At 35.9% G+C, this 18,714-nt stretch overlaps 2 protein-coding genes across 5 annotated transcripts in view; one reads left to right on the forward strand and one right to left on the reverse strand.

Moving 5' to 3' along the window:
- The window catches only part of LOC129575307 (protein kinase C, brain isozyme), a 93,250-nt gene extending 79,037 nt beyond the window's left edge, over positions 1-14,213 (forward strand). For all 4 annotated transcript variants that reach the window (XM_055458613.1, XM_055458619.1, XM_055458616.1 and 1 more), the window contains one exon: positions 12,962-14,213. The gene's annotated coding sequence lies outside the window, so the exon portion shown is untranslated. The remainder of the gene's footprint in view (positions 1-12,961) is intronic.
- A 378-nt stretch (positions 14,214-14,591) lies between these two features.
- Positions 14,592-15,995, reverse strand: LOC129575308 (F-box/WD repeat-containing protein 7). The gene has a single exon (XM_055458620.1). It carries the CDS (start codon positions 15,668-15,670, stop codon positions 15,119-15,121), a length of 552 nt encoding a protein of 183 aa, XP_055314595.1. The 5' UTR covers positions 15,671-15,995; the 3' UTR covers positions 14,592-15,118.
- Positions 15,996-18,714: the final 2,719 nt, after the last annotated feature.

The raw sequence follows: 18,714 nt of genomic DNA on the forward strand, positions 1-18,714 counted from the left end.
CCCCCCGAAATTATTTCAAAATATCTCATTTCTCGGGGAAATCTATCGATTGGAGCAATAAAAAATACCCCCTACGAACAAAAGTTCTAGTTACGCCACTGGTTTAGGCCATTCACCACTCAATCATTGAAACGTGTCCAGCTCGCTCGTTCTCTATTCATGAAGTAGAACCGTAATCGTAAACGGATATTCATTGCATATAACATCATCATCATCATTTTGATTGAGGACATTATTTTCACTTCACTTCTATATCCTATGGCCATTAAATTCATATTGTGTGTGTGCGGTATAGTTATGGAGAATTTATTAATGTCAGAATTCCTATATTATATTTGATCACACATCAAAACACAAATCTTCAAATTTAACACTATGACTTTCCCTTGATTTTGCAACATATTTCTGTCCCTCGGACATACAATGTATTTTATACGAAAACTGGACTGTGATGAGAGATAACGATTTAGTATCTTCAGCAAAGTTGTAATAGTACTCAACTTGCTCTACAAAGTAGGACGAAACTCGCCACTGAACGTTGTAGACTCTACGTATTAAAATCGTAGTGTCAGTCTACTCAGTTGCGGTGTTCTTTGCTAAAGAGAAAGATCGCTAAAAACGCGAAAAACCGCGAAAACCCGATTATTCGCCTTTTCATATCTTCAGCAAAGTTATATGGTCAAGCACTACAACTTTGCCGAAGATATCGAGTCGTTGTCTCTTATCAGTTACGCGAAAAAATTATAAGGAAAAATTCGAGTTTTTCGCGGTTTTCGCGAAACTGATAGAAGATAACGAAATGGTGTCTCTTGAAATATTGTAGTAATCCATCTGCTCTACAACTTTGCCGAAGACAGGAATCACTTATCTCTTGTCAGTTCCGTGAAAAATGAGAAGGCGAATATTCACGTTTTCGCGGTTTTTCACGTATTGCGCGTAACTGACAAGAAATGAGACCTTCAGTACTACAACTTCGCCGAAGACACAAAGTTGCTATCACAGTCCAGTTTTCATACAAAATACAATTCGGCCATTGTACGCCCAAGGTACAGGCAACGCACATGTGTGTGTGGGAGTTAATATCTCATACATACTTACACATATACGTATATGAAATTTCAGTGGTGTGTAGCTAAAGGTTCAAGCTATCGAACGGTACCAATTTCAATTTTTTTGTCTTGGTTTTTGTTAGTTTTATCTGTATTCCAAAGTCGCCTTGGGCTTTTTATGCCCGAGGGACAGACAAAGCGTTAAGCCAGAATCATAACCGGATGTTAAATAATGATACCATTGACAAATCACTAACTATATATTGATTTGGTAGCTCTCGAAATAACAATATGCTATGGAATGTCCTTCGCATTTTCGAAATTCGAGAGGACAGTTACGTTGGTATGCAAATAAAGTTGATGTTCATTAAAACACTAAGTAACGACTATTCCATTGGAAAACGAGGATTGAACGATGTTTACATTATTATTAGTGCGTAAAAGCGTTGTTGCTGTGCATGTCAGGGGGAGAACATGAGTAATTTTCAATCAAGTTCTGTAGCTTTCAAACCACCAATCACCATTCAATATTGACGAATAACGGAAATTGGTTATGAAAAGCATATCATTTGCGTGTCATACATCGCTATATCGGTTAACGTACATGCATGTTCCAATGCGTTCATATGTATCTATTGAGAATATAATTTTTGTTTTGGTTGTAACGTGAATTTCAAAGCAAATCATTTATAAATTCAATAGATCTTATTATTTTCGTAGAGTTTTAATCATCTCGAGAAAAGTTCGGGCTAATCTTGGTTGATACAAGCGAACTGAGTGGAAAGAGTTTGAAATGAATCGATTAATCCATGATTAATTGATGGTTCAATTACTAAACTAAATTATCGAAATTTATACGTGCATTATTAGAAGGAAAACTCGTGTTCTTCAAACATTCGAAATTGGCAAAGTTTTCAACGGAATAAAATCAATATGTGATATGATTTGAGTTTTCTAATAATTCATTTTTTCCTTTTCATTAGGCCTTGCTTTTGATTTCCAATTTAAAATCTGTCAGTTTGACTGTGATGGAATTAGGTCTGGATGTTTTTGCAAAGCAAGAAAATATTCATTCATACGGTCTCTGTGTGTTTGCTGTGTGTATAATCGAGTATTCATGCTGTCAATCGTTTCGGGTTCTCTATCGCTCTGTAGACGTTTGAAAAGAGATTCAAATTAAGATACTTGCCTGTTTTGTAATCACATGTCGACGAGCAAAACAATGAGAATCGCGTTTCTATTGCAGCTTTTGAGTGGCATTTCATTGAATTTCGCATTCGGCGTGATAATGAAGTAACGACATTGAATTAAACGTATAATTCCCGTTAAAAATGTTTTCACCATTTCATATGGCCATCCTCATTGCCTGCACAATGCACTTGCACATACATGACGTTGCAAATCGAATTTTGCCGTTGGCTTTATTATATTCGATTTTCAGCGATATGATTGTGTGGCTAGCCAATTTTTAATCCACATACGCTGCAGAAAAAATGTATATTTTGAATTTTTGCCGTGGAAAGCATCTTTTCGATATTTATCTTTTTGGTGACCACGTGCATTTTTGCATTAAAAGATCAATGACGTTAATGTGCACAAAGCAAAGGGATATTGCAACTTTTTTTGACCAGAAAAAACGCCATCTTACGTCGTGCCCGTAAATTATTTTACTGTACATTTAGATGGTAGAGTTTGAACAAAAGTTCGACACTATGCATAAACTTGGAAAGAGCTTGATAAACTTGATGAAATACATATATTTTTTGTTCGTTGCAATACCCCCATGGCACAAAGTCATAACAAACCATGTAACCAAAATGCTAATGTTGAAAATTTGGAAAGTTTGTAAAATTACACGAGTTTGAGTTAGATAGGGAGAAATCAATCCTGAAAACTCCTTCACTCACAATGCAAAACATAAGTTTGGTTTTACCGTGGATTTTCCACGCTAATCGCTTGTTTATTTTTGGCTGTTTGTTATGCGTCTATGTAACAGACAAAGGCTCGCATTGTGTGTGTGCATGTGATGTGTTCAAATGCAATAATCAACAATGTGCCATAACACTCAGACACATAAACATACGTACACACTCGCCCGAAGACTGCATATGAAATCTGTGCGAACATCGATAGCACACGTCGTAGACAATCGAGCCATTTCACGTTCTCAAACATAATCACAATTTTCGCCGATGCTGCGCTAAATCTCAAATATAAACAATCGACAAGTTATTGTGTCAATTAATTTACCAAGTTTTTTCAGTCTAGTCACTCCACTATTGCGCAGCGCCAACAATTAGACGGCAAACGCGACTTTAGCATTATTAGATTATGGAACTATTGCTTGGGGGAAAGAACTATTGGTATATTTACTTCATTGACACGTTTTTACAAATATTCACAGGCATTTGCACTGCGTTCCGTAGTGTTATTGTTGTTGTTTTCTTCTGTTGCTTCGTCTCGTTCGTGGCGAGCAGGAATGATAGTTGCAAATACGCACATTTTATTGACCATATTTGCATGCATTCGCAGCTAGTTATTCAGCGCATTGACACGCATTGACGCGTATTGATCCAAACTCGGTAGAATATGCGATTATTTGAGATATTTATATTTTCATTTACTCAGTTCTTTCCCCCTAGAACTATTGTTTCACGAATCTCATTGACGATGGCTTCTGATGTAGTACAGCTACGACACAGGGGCGGTGAAACACTCAACAGATGAAATTATCATATATTCAGTCGACTCGACTAAGAATCCTTAATATGTTCCCATTATGAACTTTAGCTAGTCTAATAGAACTGTTTCCTTTTATTCAGTAATCAACTTTGCTCCGACGTTTTATTATGCGTTCAGTTGTTTGGATACAGTCTGTTTGAAAAGCCTTCTAAAATTCGTATAAATTTGTTGCTATTAGCATACCTGATTAGTTAGATTAAATTTGAAAAAAGAACACCATTGAACGAAACACAAATAAAACACACTGTTTTTGGACAAAAGCGTTATTCGACTTTTAGTGAGGTGAAACCGTGAAATCTTTGAAATGGCTATGGGAGGTACTAATATACTAAACAGTTTTGTAATAAGTGACAAAATCAAAATGTCCGATTTGATACTGGCTGAAAACTCAACAATCGGACATATTGTTGGAAGCAGAGTAGCATGGTCCAGTTAAAAATTAAAGACTGCTTTAGTTCACAGAATCTGTAGATTTTTAATTGAATGTCCGAGAATAAAAACGCAACTTCTATTCACAACACATATAAGTGAAACAAAAATAAAAAATTTATTGAAATGAAACAACACAATCGAATTTTTTCAAAGTGTAACAACAAAAAAGATTTTTCTAAAGTGTAACATCGGGATGTAGTAAGTGTAACAACATACCGATGTTACACTTTAAAAAAATCTTTTTTGTTGTTACACTTTGAAAAAATTCGATTGTGTTGTTTCATTTCAATAAATTTTTTATTTTTGTTTCACTTATATGTGTTGTGAATAGAAGTTGCGTTTTCATTCTCGGACATTCAATTCTAAGATTTCGACTCAACGTACTTCGTTTTCATGACCTGTACAATGTACATTACTTTAGAGTATTATGATTTAAACTACAGGATGAGAAAGAAGAAAGTAAGAATTGTAGATCCTTTATGAGATGGAAAAAAATCGTTTCAGATGTGAAAAAAAATGAAAATATTTGGCAACGCTGTGAAGCACAATGTTATTATATTCAACAGATCCAAAACCTTTCAGAGTTCTGTTTGTCCCTATCGGAAGTTCAGTAACATGAATCATGAATGACGTTTGAAATGCCATTTTTGACAAATACCATTTCCAATATTTGGGTAAACCTTGTGACGAAATCATTCAATCAAATTTCCAAACTCTACCGTATAGATGCCGCTAGAGCATTATTTGCTGAATATCTTCCATTTACGATTCATGTTGTTGATATTTGGATGCAGGAGCTTCAAAGTTTATTACTTCTTTGTCTCTATGACCCCACATTTGAATCATATTGAAGACTATTGCATAGTACTTTAAACGCATTTTAAATGGGCTGTTGTATCAAATGAAAAACACTCCTGTAGGTAATTTTTAAGTAAATTTGACCTTTGTTCAATTAAAACAGAAATTTATTTATTCATCGTCGCCTAGACCGTCGCAAGTGTCGGCTGTTAAATTTTATAGATCAGATCTTGAATTTCGGATTTTTTTTGGAACTTCATATTCTCCTTGATCCAATTGAAATGTGAGAAGACTCGGGCATATGAAGCCTCTCTTGTAAACATAAAAGCTAAAATGTTTATAAGTACCTATGCAATAAGGAAATATTATTCGATTTTCGTCATTTTTTAATCCATATATAAGATATATCCTATACGGATATAAGAAAGCATTTCTGAGCTAAGGGCACCAGTGCATGGTGAAGCTTGAAACCATGATCCCCACACGTTATTCTTAGCAGTCTCGTTGTTTGCCCAAATATTTTATTTAACACCGCCAAGCTCTGGTTGAATATAATGAGGATTAAATAAGTTTGGCCGGGAAAGAGTGCAAGACTGTTACATCAATTTATAATGATAATAATTTACACTGATTTGGTACAACTTTCAGTTCTCGCCTCGTTAAAAACCTGGCTCTTTTCATGAATTATGCAGTATTCACAAAAGTAGGCACATGAAAACAAAAACATAGGCATACAACCAAGATGGAAATGTTTGATAGTAGTCAGATAGAAAACGGTCCAAAATAACCTTTGGTAAACGTTTCCAAAAGGACAAAGGCTATGTGAAGCGTTTAGTTTTACACTTAAATTAGAGACTCTAGGACAACAAAAGTCGTCACTCAATTTATACCGGTGGATAAATTGACGAGAAGTTTTACGTCGGTTTAGGCAGATCCATCACTCTCGAAAATCCTGCCATATCTGTTATTAATATACCTTGTAGTAAACGCGTTCATAGTGTTTCACTGTAGTAGCGGTGTTACCTATTAAATTTTCTTGTAGTAATACTACAGTGGAATTTAATAGGATACTTTGCTACTACAGTGAAACACTATGAACGCGTTTACTACAAGGTATATTAATAACAGATATGGCTGATTTTTGAGAGTGATGTTGTCTGCAGAGTGATTTGAGTTTAATAAAATTGGCCATGATTTGAAGCATTTGATGCTAATATGAAAAATTTTCTGTCCCTATTAATGCAATATAATTTAATGTCACCATTCCAGGCTTCTACTCCGTCAGGTACACCACCCATACCCAACGAAAAAGAAATTGTAAGCAAAACTGCTTTCACGATATTTGTCTGTAATATCTTCATGACAGCACTCGAAACTCTTTCAACGAAAAGATGAAATGCCTTACATTCGTAAGGTGAACTTTTCTACACGATTCATTTCACTTCTACACTTTCAAACAAGCAAACTTTATTTCCAATACTCAGTTTACTATACATTCTAACCTAGCAACATTTTTACCGTATTTTTTTGCTTACAGCGTAAAGGATACAGCGTACAAGATAGAGTTTACCACGCAACGGCAAATCACTCAAAAGTAATACAACGCTGCTGAAAAAGTAATACAACTTTTTAGTGAATTGCCCCTAGGTACCACGCACGAACCCTACGACCCTAAAATAATGCTAGATTTTGCATTTTTTGGAGTTCGAAAATCGAAAAAAAAACTGATTTTTAATGGGTCAAAAAGTATGGGGTTATCCCAATACTTTTCTTACACGAAATGGTCGTGTGGAAAAGTAATACAGTGGAAATACAAAGTGCAATATTATCAAATTGAATTAACCCTTTGATGCACAATTTTTTGTTTTTGAATCATTTTGATATATGTTTTGTGCCACGATAAATAGAAAAAGATCTCATAATTAGATTTTTGAAAAATTGCGTATTTGTTGAGAAAATCAGAAAAGAGTCAAATCGCTATAACAGCTCGAAAAAATTAAATTTTCATAAAACTAATGATGCAGAAAGTTAAATTGATGTGTTTTGGTCCTACGAGTCCTAATTTGACAATTGAAAAGAATCTACAAACCCACAAGATGAGAGGAGGAAAAATGTGGAATTCTGCTATAATTTCGCATTTTTTTTACAGCAGTACATGAACAGAAAAAAACTTTCCATTCAGCTAACCAATTGTAGCCTGTAAAGTATCAAATGAAAGCTGGTTCAATTCCCTAAATTTGTTTCCAAACAAGAACGCAAAAATATTCAGTGGTTTCATAGCTATAGCGTCTGGCATATCTGGTTACTTTAGGAACCGATATATGATAAAGGGTTAAGAGAACATAGGCTGTTTATTGGGTTGATCCTGCAATGGCAATTCAAAATACAGTGAATGCATCTGAAACGTTTTGACATGTTTATTTTTTAAAAATACATTCATAAATTGATATGCATTTATGTGGAATATGAATTGATTGAACAACTCAAAATCAAAAGAAAAATGCCAATGCACGTATTAAATAATCGTACTGTTTGGTTTTGAAGTTTTGATTGAAAGATCTCGAATGATAGACTCGTTTCATTTTATTTTTTTCTTTCTTTTTTATTTTTTCAGCAGATTTCATTGTTTTTTCTTTAATAAATTGGATTTAAACATTTGACGTGTCTCAAATGAATTTTCAATTAATTTTTTATAAGTTAGGTTGTTTGTTAGTTCCAACTTATTGCTCAGATGTGCATTCTATTGTACATCAGAAAATCTGTCTGAAATCACGAGTATAAAAATGTTGACACAGCAGAAGAGCCACAAAATCCATAGTATCAAAAAAAGAGGTATCCGAATTGCATTTCGATGCCAAGCATGTGCCATGTAATTGCAATGTATGCAATTAGTAGTCTAAATTCAGGCGATGAAACGAATGTATTTTCTAATTGGAATAGATTTAGCAATTAAATGCTGCTGAAGCGAATAATCGTGTGAAATGTGTGCTCGATTTCTCGAATTCAAGTACTTATCATCATCATCACACAACCCGACGAAGGAGAAAAAATGAACAGAAACTATGTAGCGAACGCTATGTTGCACGACAACGTTCGACAATGTTGTCATTTGTGTTATGCAATCAACGGGTATCACTTTCTGTTGATAATCCCGTGTAAATATGCATTGGCAGAAAAAAGAAAATCAGGTGTTATTCAGATTTCATTTTTAAGCATTTCCCTATGATGTTAATTTCCCATACAACTCGTAGTTGTTGTTACTTTTTTTGTGTCGTATTCACAGAAATCAGAATTGAGCGAAATTCGTGTTCAGCGTATGCATTAATAAGTGGTGTTTTTACAGCTGTCGCTGACTTGTTTGCACATTCTCTACTCCGCCCCGATATAGGAGTACCACTAAATAGCATATTTCAAGTGTTTTCTGTATGTCGCTTATTAGGTTGGGCTCATGACATTGCATCCGACCCGGTCGGATAAGTGAGCAGATGCTCCAAAGAGACGAAGCAACGAGGCTAATTGAGGAACGCTAAAATACTGTGATTTCAACGGGGAAAAAATTGTGTGCACGAATACAGAATCTTGAATGAGCGTAATTCGCATTTTGCGTTTCAATGACTTACACACATACTTATTTTGTAACACATTGAAATGCCAAAGAAAGCAAAAGAGAGACGAAATTGGAACATGTTGTATTTCGCTTCAACATGTTCCATTTGAGGTATAGTGAAAAAGAGGGACAGAGACAGGGATATGACATTAAGCTGAGCAATGAACAACTGGTGCAAATCAATTTGAACGAAAGATTTTCGCTCCGTAATCAGTAATTGATTTTGGATGTCGCAAAATGTTGAAATTGATTTATCCTATTTCAAGGATGACATTTTTATGCTCACTTTCGATGCGAACAGCGATGAGCTATTTTTTCTACGCGCAAGAAAATCTATAAACATTGAAAAATTGTCAATTTGAAGAGAAAACAATTATGCTTTTGAACAAAAATCGTTCATTTCTTTTCGTTTCCTTTAAATTGCTCTTGGAACAGTTGACTTTCAATTATTTTGCAGAGCATTTGCAACTTCCAAAAAAGCAAATAGAAAAGCCACACAATTTAGAAAATGAAAACAATCTAATAGACGGCAATGAATTTTTTGAAAATCAATTCGAAAAAAAACACCAGAAAAAAGGCATAAAGGAATAGAAAACAAAAAAAAGTAAAATAGATAAATAAATTCCAGAAAAGTAGGGAAAAAACCCAGCGAAGCCAAAAAATGTTCTATAGAGTTTGTTGAACGATTCCGGACGTTGAGTTCGAACAAATAAAAACAATTTATGATCATAAATGCAAAACAGTCAACGAACAGTACGTAACAAAAACGAACATACACAAGCACATAAAGAATGTTGGCCCGCATCGAAGCCGTTGAAATGAACGATCGTCTGCTTGCCTGTGCGACAGTGTGAGTGAGAGAGCGTGTGTGTTTGTGTGTGTACTATGTGTTGTGTATATGTGAGAACATATGCGTTTAAGGGGATCACATATGGTTTCTCGGTGATATATGCACAACGTTTGCAGCCATATGTGCGATTTGCTGCTCTGATCTAATGTTGTAAACCAGGATGGAACAAGGAACAACACAGAGAGTCGGAAGGCGATAGTTTAATGTATACGTCGATAAGCCAGAGTGAGATGGTTGTTGTTGGTTTTTTTTCTTCTTTTCTTTGGTGAATGTGATATACGGTGCCATTCATATATGGTCCGAAGTGCTCTCTTCTAACAAACAGTATATTAGCGCTGGTTGTTTATGTCTCCGTTTTGCTTTTGTTGTCACGGGTTCCTGCGTTCATATGCTTTTTTCACTCTCTCCCTCTCTCTCACACACATAGTCTGTATTCCTTTCAGCTCAAAATCCATCATTCAGTTTAGTCGGCGTATAGCACACGATTCGTACAAACATTCTAATTTTATTTGGTGCTTGTAACAGTTTGAAAAATCTTCAATTATCCGTCGACGTTTTCGTTTATGAGAGCGTACAAAAAAAAGAAGAAATACGTGCACGTCTGCTATTTTCGCGAATTTGAGATAACGGCTGCTGTGTATTTTCGTTTATTCGAGAAGAAGAAGAATCAGAAGCAGAAGCAAAAAATCACAAGGTATGTTGAATAATTCAGTTTATTGTTTGCTTCAATTTACGTTGTAAATTACGTAGAGATGTTACGCTGTGAGATAAGAGATAGGGCGAAAAGCCGTAATATTTTTTTTTATTCAAATGATATCCATGTGGTGCGTCTCGATTTTCATTTCGCCGCAATTGATCTGTGTGATTCGGATTTATCTATATCTCTTGTGTTTTTGATTTTCCCCTCAGCGTCGGAGTTATTTTTATGAGTTTCAGGCATATTGAGCCGTTTGAATTTCCCATGTGATTGCATCAATAATATAAATATTTATTTGGGAATTAGAATTGGACCTCTGGCAGAAGAAGGAAAAAAAAACTAAGAAGAGTGACAATGCTTCGATTCACACAGAGAGCGAGGAATTCAGAAATTTCCATTTTATGTTTGGTCGCTCATTCGGACTCTCGCAAAATAATCGCTTAATGATTCGCAGCACATTTGCCTAATGATTTTTCAGTGCCTTGATTCATCAACGACGACTTCACCAACTAATAAACTCTCAAGTTCAATGGCGTTTAACTGCCATTCGGTGAGAACGTGACCCACATAATGGCAGCATGGCTTTTACGCTTTCGAACATATTTTATGTTCGTTTCGTTTGCTCTGCACTGTTTATTTCTTCTGTCTTTCGTTCGTTATTGTGCGATAGGCGAACGACCGTTTGGCATCGCGGCGTTTACAAATTCTACGCCATTTACAATGGATTCGATGATGTGATCACTTACTTCATTCTATCGTTTTCGGTCGCCAACGACAAAGGAACGGAGAAATAACCAGCTAATTTTTCACTATCATTATTTTGGTTGCTAATTGTACGGGCCATGATTTCTTGCCATCCAACCCCCCCCCCCCCCCCGAATAAAAATGACTGACGTACGTTGAATTTTAAGTGTTTGACTTTTTTCTATGCCATCCTACGACCGTCGAATCGTAAATTTAGAGAAAAAATAATGTTTTGCATTGGCAATCGAAGTAAATTAATACTTTGGCAAAAGTCAGCGTTTTTTTGTGTGGTTAATTCAATGATTTATTCGTTTCGAAGGGAATCATGTTCATTCTCTGTAGCGAATCGCAAGAGTTTTCTTTATCTTCGAGCAACGGTTTTTTTTTCACATCCCAAAACCATTAGAAATTGTTCAAAAACATAAACTTGAACAAGAAAACCAGGCAACAAAAATTAACAATTCTCCCAAGTTGATGTGAAATTCCACAAATGTTTTTCTCCATAAAAATCTGATCATCGTTTGTGTTATCTTTGTTCTTTTTTTGTACTTCAAAAATGTCATAATTAGAAATCGCAAGCGATAAAATTACGAATTTTCGCAGTAGTTTTAATTACTTTGGGTTTTGTTTATAAAGTCAAATTACTGTTTGTGAGCGATGTTGTGTCAACAGCGCAATACAAAACGAAGAAAAAATGTATGTTATTGTCGCAAATTAATTGATTTTTTCTCATTCGTTGCTTTTGCGCTGCAAACCAAAGGAACGAGCAAAGAATAGAATTAACGTCCGGATTTCTGAGGCATTTTCAAATTATGCGATAACGAACAAAAGTTGCGCATTTTGCTTGCAGCAACACACAGAGCAACCATTCGGCGTTCGTTTTTTGCTCTTGATGTTATGACGTTTGTTTTTTTTTTCTTTTGCATTCGGACACACATTTCCAGATCTTTTACATTGAACTCAATCTAATCTCTGCAAATTACTTCGTGTGTTTTATTCATTTCAACATTTCAATTGGTATTTTTCTGTTTTGATGGATTTTTTATTGAATGACACAGAACATAGAGTCAATTTTTATTTTCCGTTGCTGATTGTGCCTGTGCATGGAGAGAAGGTGGGACGAAAAAAAAAATTACTTTCCATAAAATTAATTAAACGATAAACAAAACGTTTTCGAAAACTTAACAGCGCCCAGAGTGAAGAGAATGTGACCATGAGTGATGGTGCACAACAACAGCAGCAGTAACAATAACAGAACAACAACACACGAGAATGAAGTTCGATAATAATCTCAATAAGTTTTATCGCTGGCCTAACAAACGATGACACTTTGTTTAAGGGCTGCACATTAATTTTGTTCTCGTTGCTGCTTTTTTTTCTTTTGTTTTAAATAGCCGTCATAATGTCTTTAGAATCAGAGGGTAAAGTTTCTTGCCACTTGAATGGAAGGAGCTCAAGGAAAAGAGAAACGATTTGAATGAATCACGATAGAAAATGAAAGAGGAAATATGAGAGAAGGAAAGGAAAGGAATAGGTAAAGCAACAGTGAGCGCAATAGGAAACGCCAGGCCAGAATGGGAAGAGAGAATAGTGGAATGTGAAGGAAAGGAGGAAAAAAGATAGAAAGAGTTGGGATATTTTTCTTTTTCAGACACTCTTGAAAAAGAGCAAGGAATCGGGAATTCCATGAAAATTGAAAAGAGAACGCGTTGAAAAAGTGAAGAGAAAAAAATGTGTCGAAACAAAAACGACAATTACTTTAGTTTGTCGGGTCGTTGAGTGTTCTGCATTTAGTGCCAGAGAGTGATAAGGCACATTGTTCGCAATGGGTTTTCTTCAGAGAAACATATGCTCTAGAATAAATTAAAAGTTATTCTATGCAAGAAATTGTATACTACGCTACGGACAGTTGATTGTTACGTCTTTGAACTCGTCGCTTTGCTTCGATTCCTTTTGAAAATTAATTTTCTCGACTTTGAACTTTGCACAGTAATCAATGTTTTATTTTCTTTTCCACTCTCTTTCACTTACATTTCGTTCAGATGATTCCGACGATCGATGGTTGCGGAACTTATTCAACAAAAAATGATAAATCGCATGTTTGTGGAAACGATTTGAATGCTCGGTGGTTGCATGGCACAGCTGCATGTCGTGAAGACGATGGAAATCAAATAGACAGACAATTCACAAGTCGAACGGATAGACCACGATTGGCACACGAAGTCTACTTTCAATGGCTTGCTATTCCACCATCGTTAAACATCGATGACAACGTGACGTGCAAGCTAACAACACAACGCTTACGGTTAACACAAAAGGATCTGCTTATTGCCGCTTATTCCGGACCTAGTATAATGTATCGTAAATAAAACAGCGCAATTCTTTCGGCACACATATTTTTCGAGCGGCATCAAGGCAAAAGCCAATTAAATGACTACCCACCCACTCACTACAGCGATATCTTGCCGATTATACGAACACAAAGTTTACACAAACCAAAGACTACAAAACGGCAAAAACATGCCAAAGCAAAAGAAGAAGAGAAAAACCAGCCAAAACACATTGTATTTAGTGCTATTTATTGATAAACGTAATTTTAAGCTAATTATTCATAATTTCGGATTTGGAATTTAAAATGAATAAATCAAAATATGTATGGGACTTTTTCCGGAAAATAAGAAGTTTTATTTAAAATGTTTTTGATTCTTAAAAACTAAATCCTTGCATTTTTATCCTCTAAAACCTTGCATGCGTTTTTGTTTTATGTTTGGTTTTTTTTTTCTTGTTTTTGATCTAAGTCGGTAATTATAAAATTTGGTAATACCAACGTTCTTAAGGTTCTCATTCTTTGATTTAACCTTGTCCCATATGGGACATATGTCAAACGGTTCAAAGCAGCGCATGCGTTAAGAGCTCGGTGCGTGGTACATCTATGTTACTAAAGGTACCAATTTAAACTTCCACCTGAACTGATGAAACGCAGATGCTGTTGATTTTTGCAAGGGGGAAATCACTCTTTTCAATTGTTTTCCACCCAAAAGAAATTGTTAAAGAATACGTAATTCGACAGGCCAGAAAGAAAGAAAATATAAAAGTAATTTTCCACCAAAAATTACACACAAAATGTACTTTTCTGTCTGTTTTCTATCACCTTTAGTCACATTTTTCTGGCAATTAGTTACTTTTTCTCAAAGTAATTCAAAAGAGTGATTTGTGTCATCCCCTTGGATTTTTGTCGCAAATGATGACACTATTTCCAAGCGATTGCGACCGTATACGATCTTTTCCACACAAACCGTATCGCCTTCAAAGAATGATTTGGGGAATTGTTTGCTCTTTTTTTAAATTTGAGAATCTCTATAAGATAATTGATATCTAAAAAATGAGCACCGCTTCAATATGATTTATCACTATTCGTATTGATCAATCACTATTTTCTGAAAGTCTCACGTCAGAATTATCATTTCGAAAAATATATATTATTAGAAATTATTATTTGAAATGGAACAAAATTGTTCAAATCGATTGAAAATGTTATCTATTTGTCTAAATTAACGAAAAAAAAGCCCAAACTGGCTAAAAATCGGTGACTTATGATTAAAATGGAATTGTTGACTAGAAACCACTTGAATATTTTAATCTTGAATGAAATTAGAAAAATTACGTAAAATTCTAAAATATTTTGGTCTACCTTAAGCGATTCTTAATTCATGTCTATCGGTTGCTATTGAATTATTTGGATTTACTACTACTAGAGTACAATGGAGAGTTTTATGCTATTTGCTAGTGTAAAATATGAGATCGGTACGGTTTTTTTATTTCATTAATTTCATAGCAAAATCGCTACCGAGATCTTCGATTTTTAACTTGAAATTTTTTTCCTGCTTTTTTCTTCGATAAAATTCTGTACGATTTTTTTCTTTCTTTTTCTAGTTCCTAAATTAATTCTTCCTTTTTTTATTCTTCTTTCATATTTGTTTGAAAACTTACGTAAAATTCAAAATTGAAGACTAAAATAAGTGAATTTGAGTAAGTTTCCCTTTAATAAATACTTGAAAATGAACGAAATCCGAAATGGATTGAAATCGTCCATTCAATGTGATGATCGGTGTATATTCAAATTCGGTAACCGCGTTTGCTCAGACTGACTAGATGGGATGGATTTGTGGTAGAGTTTATATTGATTATGGTCGTATATTTCACTGGAATTGAACTTGGTTGCATTGACCGAGGAAGCGATCACGTAGCGAGGTCACAATGGGGTTGTCTGGGGTAATGCCTTGTGCAGCCAAATATTCAAATGTTTCTTTCACACAAAATGCAAAGCCCAGCGCTTCCGCTTGACCATTCAATATTTCGTCGCGATGTTCATGATTTTCTTCCGTTTCGCTGCCATTTCCTTCATCAATATCGTCCTCTTCGTCTTGATGACCGGAATCATAATCCGCTTCGTCCAATTCAGCCAATTCATTTTCGAGCTCTTGTATTTTCCTCAATGCAGCGTACAACAGTTGGTTATTGCCCTGATTCCGGCTATCGGCTGACAAATTTGAATTGCTTGATTCATCTTCGATTTGAGCTCTTCCATTGTCGTCGCTAATTGACTGCCGTCGAACGATTTTGCGCTGATACAATCGATTATGTTCTTCGTCGTCCGTCTCACTGTCACTGGGCGTACAATTTCCATCTGGGTTTACGATACTTGACGATCGATTTGCACGTTTGCGTTTGAAATTATTCACTTCAGGCATCCTTGTTCACGTCCTTTTATGGGTTAAAACAGTTTTTAGATGGATTAACAATTTGAATAGTTTTTCTCCTTAAATTCGGTTTTATTCGATTTTTATGATTGACTTGTTTGATTTATATTTTTATTTGATTTTCTAATTTCGACTGATTTTCTGAATTTCAATTGAAAAAACAATATTTCTAGGTATCACTTGAGTTCAATTTCTCATCACGAGAATGGTTCAACAATCACAAATTTCGGTAAATTGTTGTTGTTGCTATTGTTGGTATCTGGAATTTGAGTTCGAGCAGCTGCTTAACTTGATGCGCAGAGGCCTCAGTCTGCGATGTTCACTTGACAATAACCGAAATCAAACTAATCACATCGAATCACTTCGTAACCGAACAACCGATGCATTTAACAACACCGAACCAAATCCAAACCAAACAAGTTCAAAGCAACGACAAGAACAAGCAGCAGCAGCAGCAGCAGCAGCAGCAGCAGCAATGTGAAAAAGGAACAGAGAAGAGGAACGAAACAGGAACAAAATCCAACAAAAACAATAAATTGCTGCCGTTGCATGAATTTAACCCAGTGAGTAGAACTACGAATGTGATAAATGCAGGGGCAAATGGTACGCGTGTTCAGAAGAGAGAGAGAGAGAGAGAGAGAGAGAGAGAGAGAGAGAGAGAAAACCAAGAACATATAGAAAGTTATAGACACACGCTCACATTAAACCATGAAGCAAAAAAAAGAGAGAAGAAGAAATGTTTCGGTGCGCATTGTTTATTCGTTGAATCCCTCTGCGTTTGATGTGCATGTGTACGACAAGCATGCGGTGAACGACACACGACTTGCATTTGCACCCGGCGTCTAGCAAAACGAACGAGTCGCAGTCGTTGACTCACCACACAGTGTGCCTTGCGCAATGTGAACCATCACCAAAACACTAGTGTGGGAATCGATTAAACTAGAACGGTTGGTTCAGGCGAGCTGTCGTACAATACGCACTCTCCCCTTGAATGCTTTCGCTCCATATTCTACACTGCGCGCGATACTATCTGCGCAATGTTTTGTTTGCCATGTGCGATGAATCTGTATGGCTGGCAGTTGCTTTTTACCGGATGATATGAGCATTTTACTGACAAAAGTAAACCCCGAACGAAGTAAGTATGCGAGTCAATGTGTTTGTGCATATGTTTTTGCCGGGTTCCTCGATCTCGAGCACCTTTCCACGCGCGCACAACTTATGCTTCATTTGTGCTGTTGATTTGTTCCCCTTCTTCCACATCTTTCCCACAAACACACACATTTCATGACGTGACGGTTCTTAATCGTTGTTTCGTTCACGGACATTTATTCCCTCATTTGCTTCACATTCAAATCCTCATACGCGTGCGTAATTTAAGTGGTTTTTGTTCACTCACTCGTTCACTGAGCACGCATCGCATGTACGATTCTGGAGCATGTTTTCGCCAAAACAGAAACAAAAAATTCATTCTCACATCGATTCGGTTATGCAATTAAGACGCTATTGTTTATGAGCACCCAGTGGGATCAAGCTGTCTTACACTTTTTCAATAGTGATGCGGTTTGCCTCATTCAATAGTTTTTCTTGTTGGCAGTGCAAAATAAAACAAACCACGAAAGATGATTGTCTTGTTGCTCGCCACTTTGAACCTCACCTGATTATATATTTGGTTAGCACAGGTTGCTGATTGCATCAACTGAACGATTGTCTTGCAAATCGCACCTTCTAGAAAACAATTGATTTCTGCTCAACGATTTACATCATTTTGCCTGCAAGCAAACCACAAAACCACACTGATAATACAAATAAACAATATCTCCGACATGAATATTGTTATTGTTGGCGAGAATCGAAGCGTAAATCTCAACTTCATTGCACTTGAGCATGCAAATCAAAACCTCCCCGATTTGGGTAGTTTGTGTGTATCTTGGAAAACAAATCAAATTGCCGGGTCAAATCATATTTACCTTTCAAAATGAAACGTTTACATTTCCTGCAACTGACATCATTGTTGATATTTGAAATCCCTGCTAAAATCGTTCTATCAAAATGAATTGGAATATTTTCGAGAAGTTTGCCAGAAACAGCAAAAATAACACAAGTGTATAAATTTTTTTTTCGTCGATCCTTTACCACAGCAGCATTATGCTGCTTGAAAACTGACAGAAGTTTTGTGCTGTTGTATGGAAAATCTACTTGAAATAATGATGCAGTAGTTAGACGAGGCATCCGTGATGTATCATTGTCTCAGTCCGAATACGTATGCAAGTGAGTGATTGTGTCTGGCAAGTTGTGAATGCACACTTTGCAGCATGCAACAACATCATCAATTTCATGAAAATCCATGGTATTTGTGTTGTTTTTGATTCGCCGTTATTTGTTTTTTGCTTAACATTTCTGCATTTCTCTTCCTTTTTTCCATAGTCACACATTCTATTTTTATACATTTCGGTCTTTTTCTCTCAATTGCATTTCGTCTTTCTCTTTTCATCTCTCTCAACCTCCCCTTCCCGCATCTCTCTCCCTCCCTCTCGCTCCCTTCTTCCTATCTTTTTTTCTTTCATTCTTGACAAATTCACGGTCATTCTCTCTAATATCATCCCGTTCCCGCTTCCATTCATTCTCTTTCGCTCATCAGCATTTCCAGTGTCTCGGTTTGATGTTCTTCTATCCAGATTGAAAAAAGTATATACCCAACCGTTTCAACTATATTTATCCATTATAGTATGATTCGCTTCATCTTTTTCGGGGTGACCGCGCGACAGCTGCATTTTCGGTAAATTGAAAAAGGCAGATGCACTTTTCGGCATCATATGCGTGCGCTCAATGTGTTCATTCTCTCTCGTTCCCTCTTCCTCGCTCGCTCTCTTCATTTTTTTTCCATACAAATTTTTTTTTAATTCCATGCCATGGTTTTCTGTATTTATTCATTCATTCATTTAAACGAACTTGGCCAAATGCCATGCGCCTGTGTGTTTTGTGCGCGCTAGTTAAGATCTCCGTTCGAATAAAAAACAAAACAAAAGAATTTTGGT

This window comes from Sitodiplosis mosellana, unplaced genomic scaffold, assembly GCF_009176505.1.
Source record: "Sitodiplosis mosellana isolate CC-2019 unplaced genomic scaffold, AAFC_SMos_1.0 Smas_scaffold_6166, whole genome shotgun sequence".
NCBI classification, from domain to species: Eukaryota; Metazoa; Arthropoda; class Insecta; order Diptera; family Cecidomyiidae; genus Sitodiplosis; species Sitodiplosis mosellana.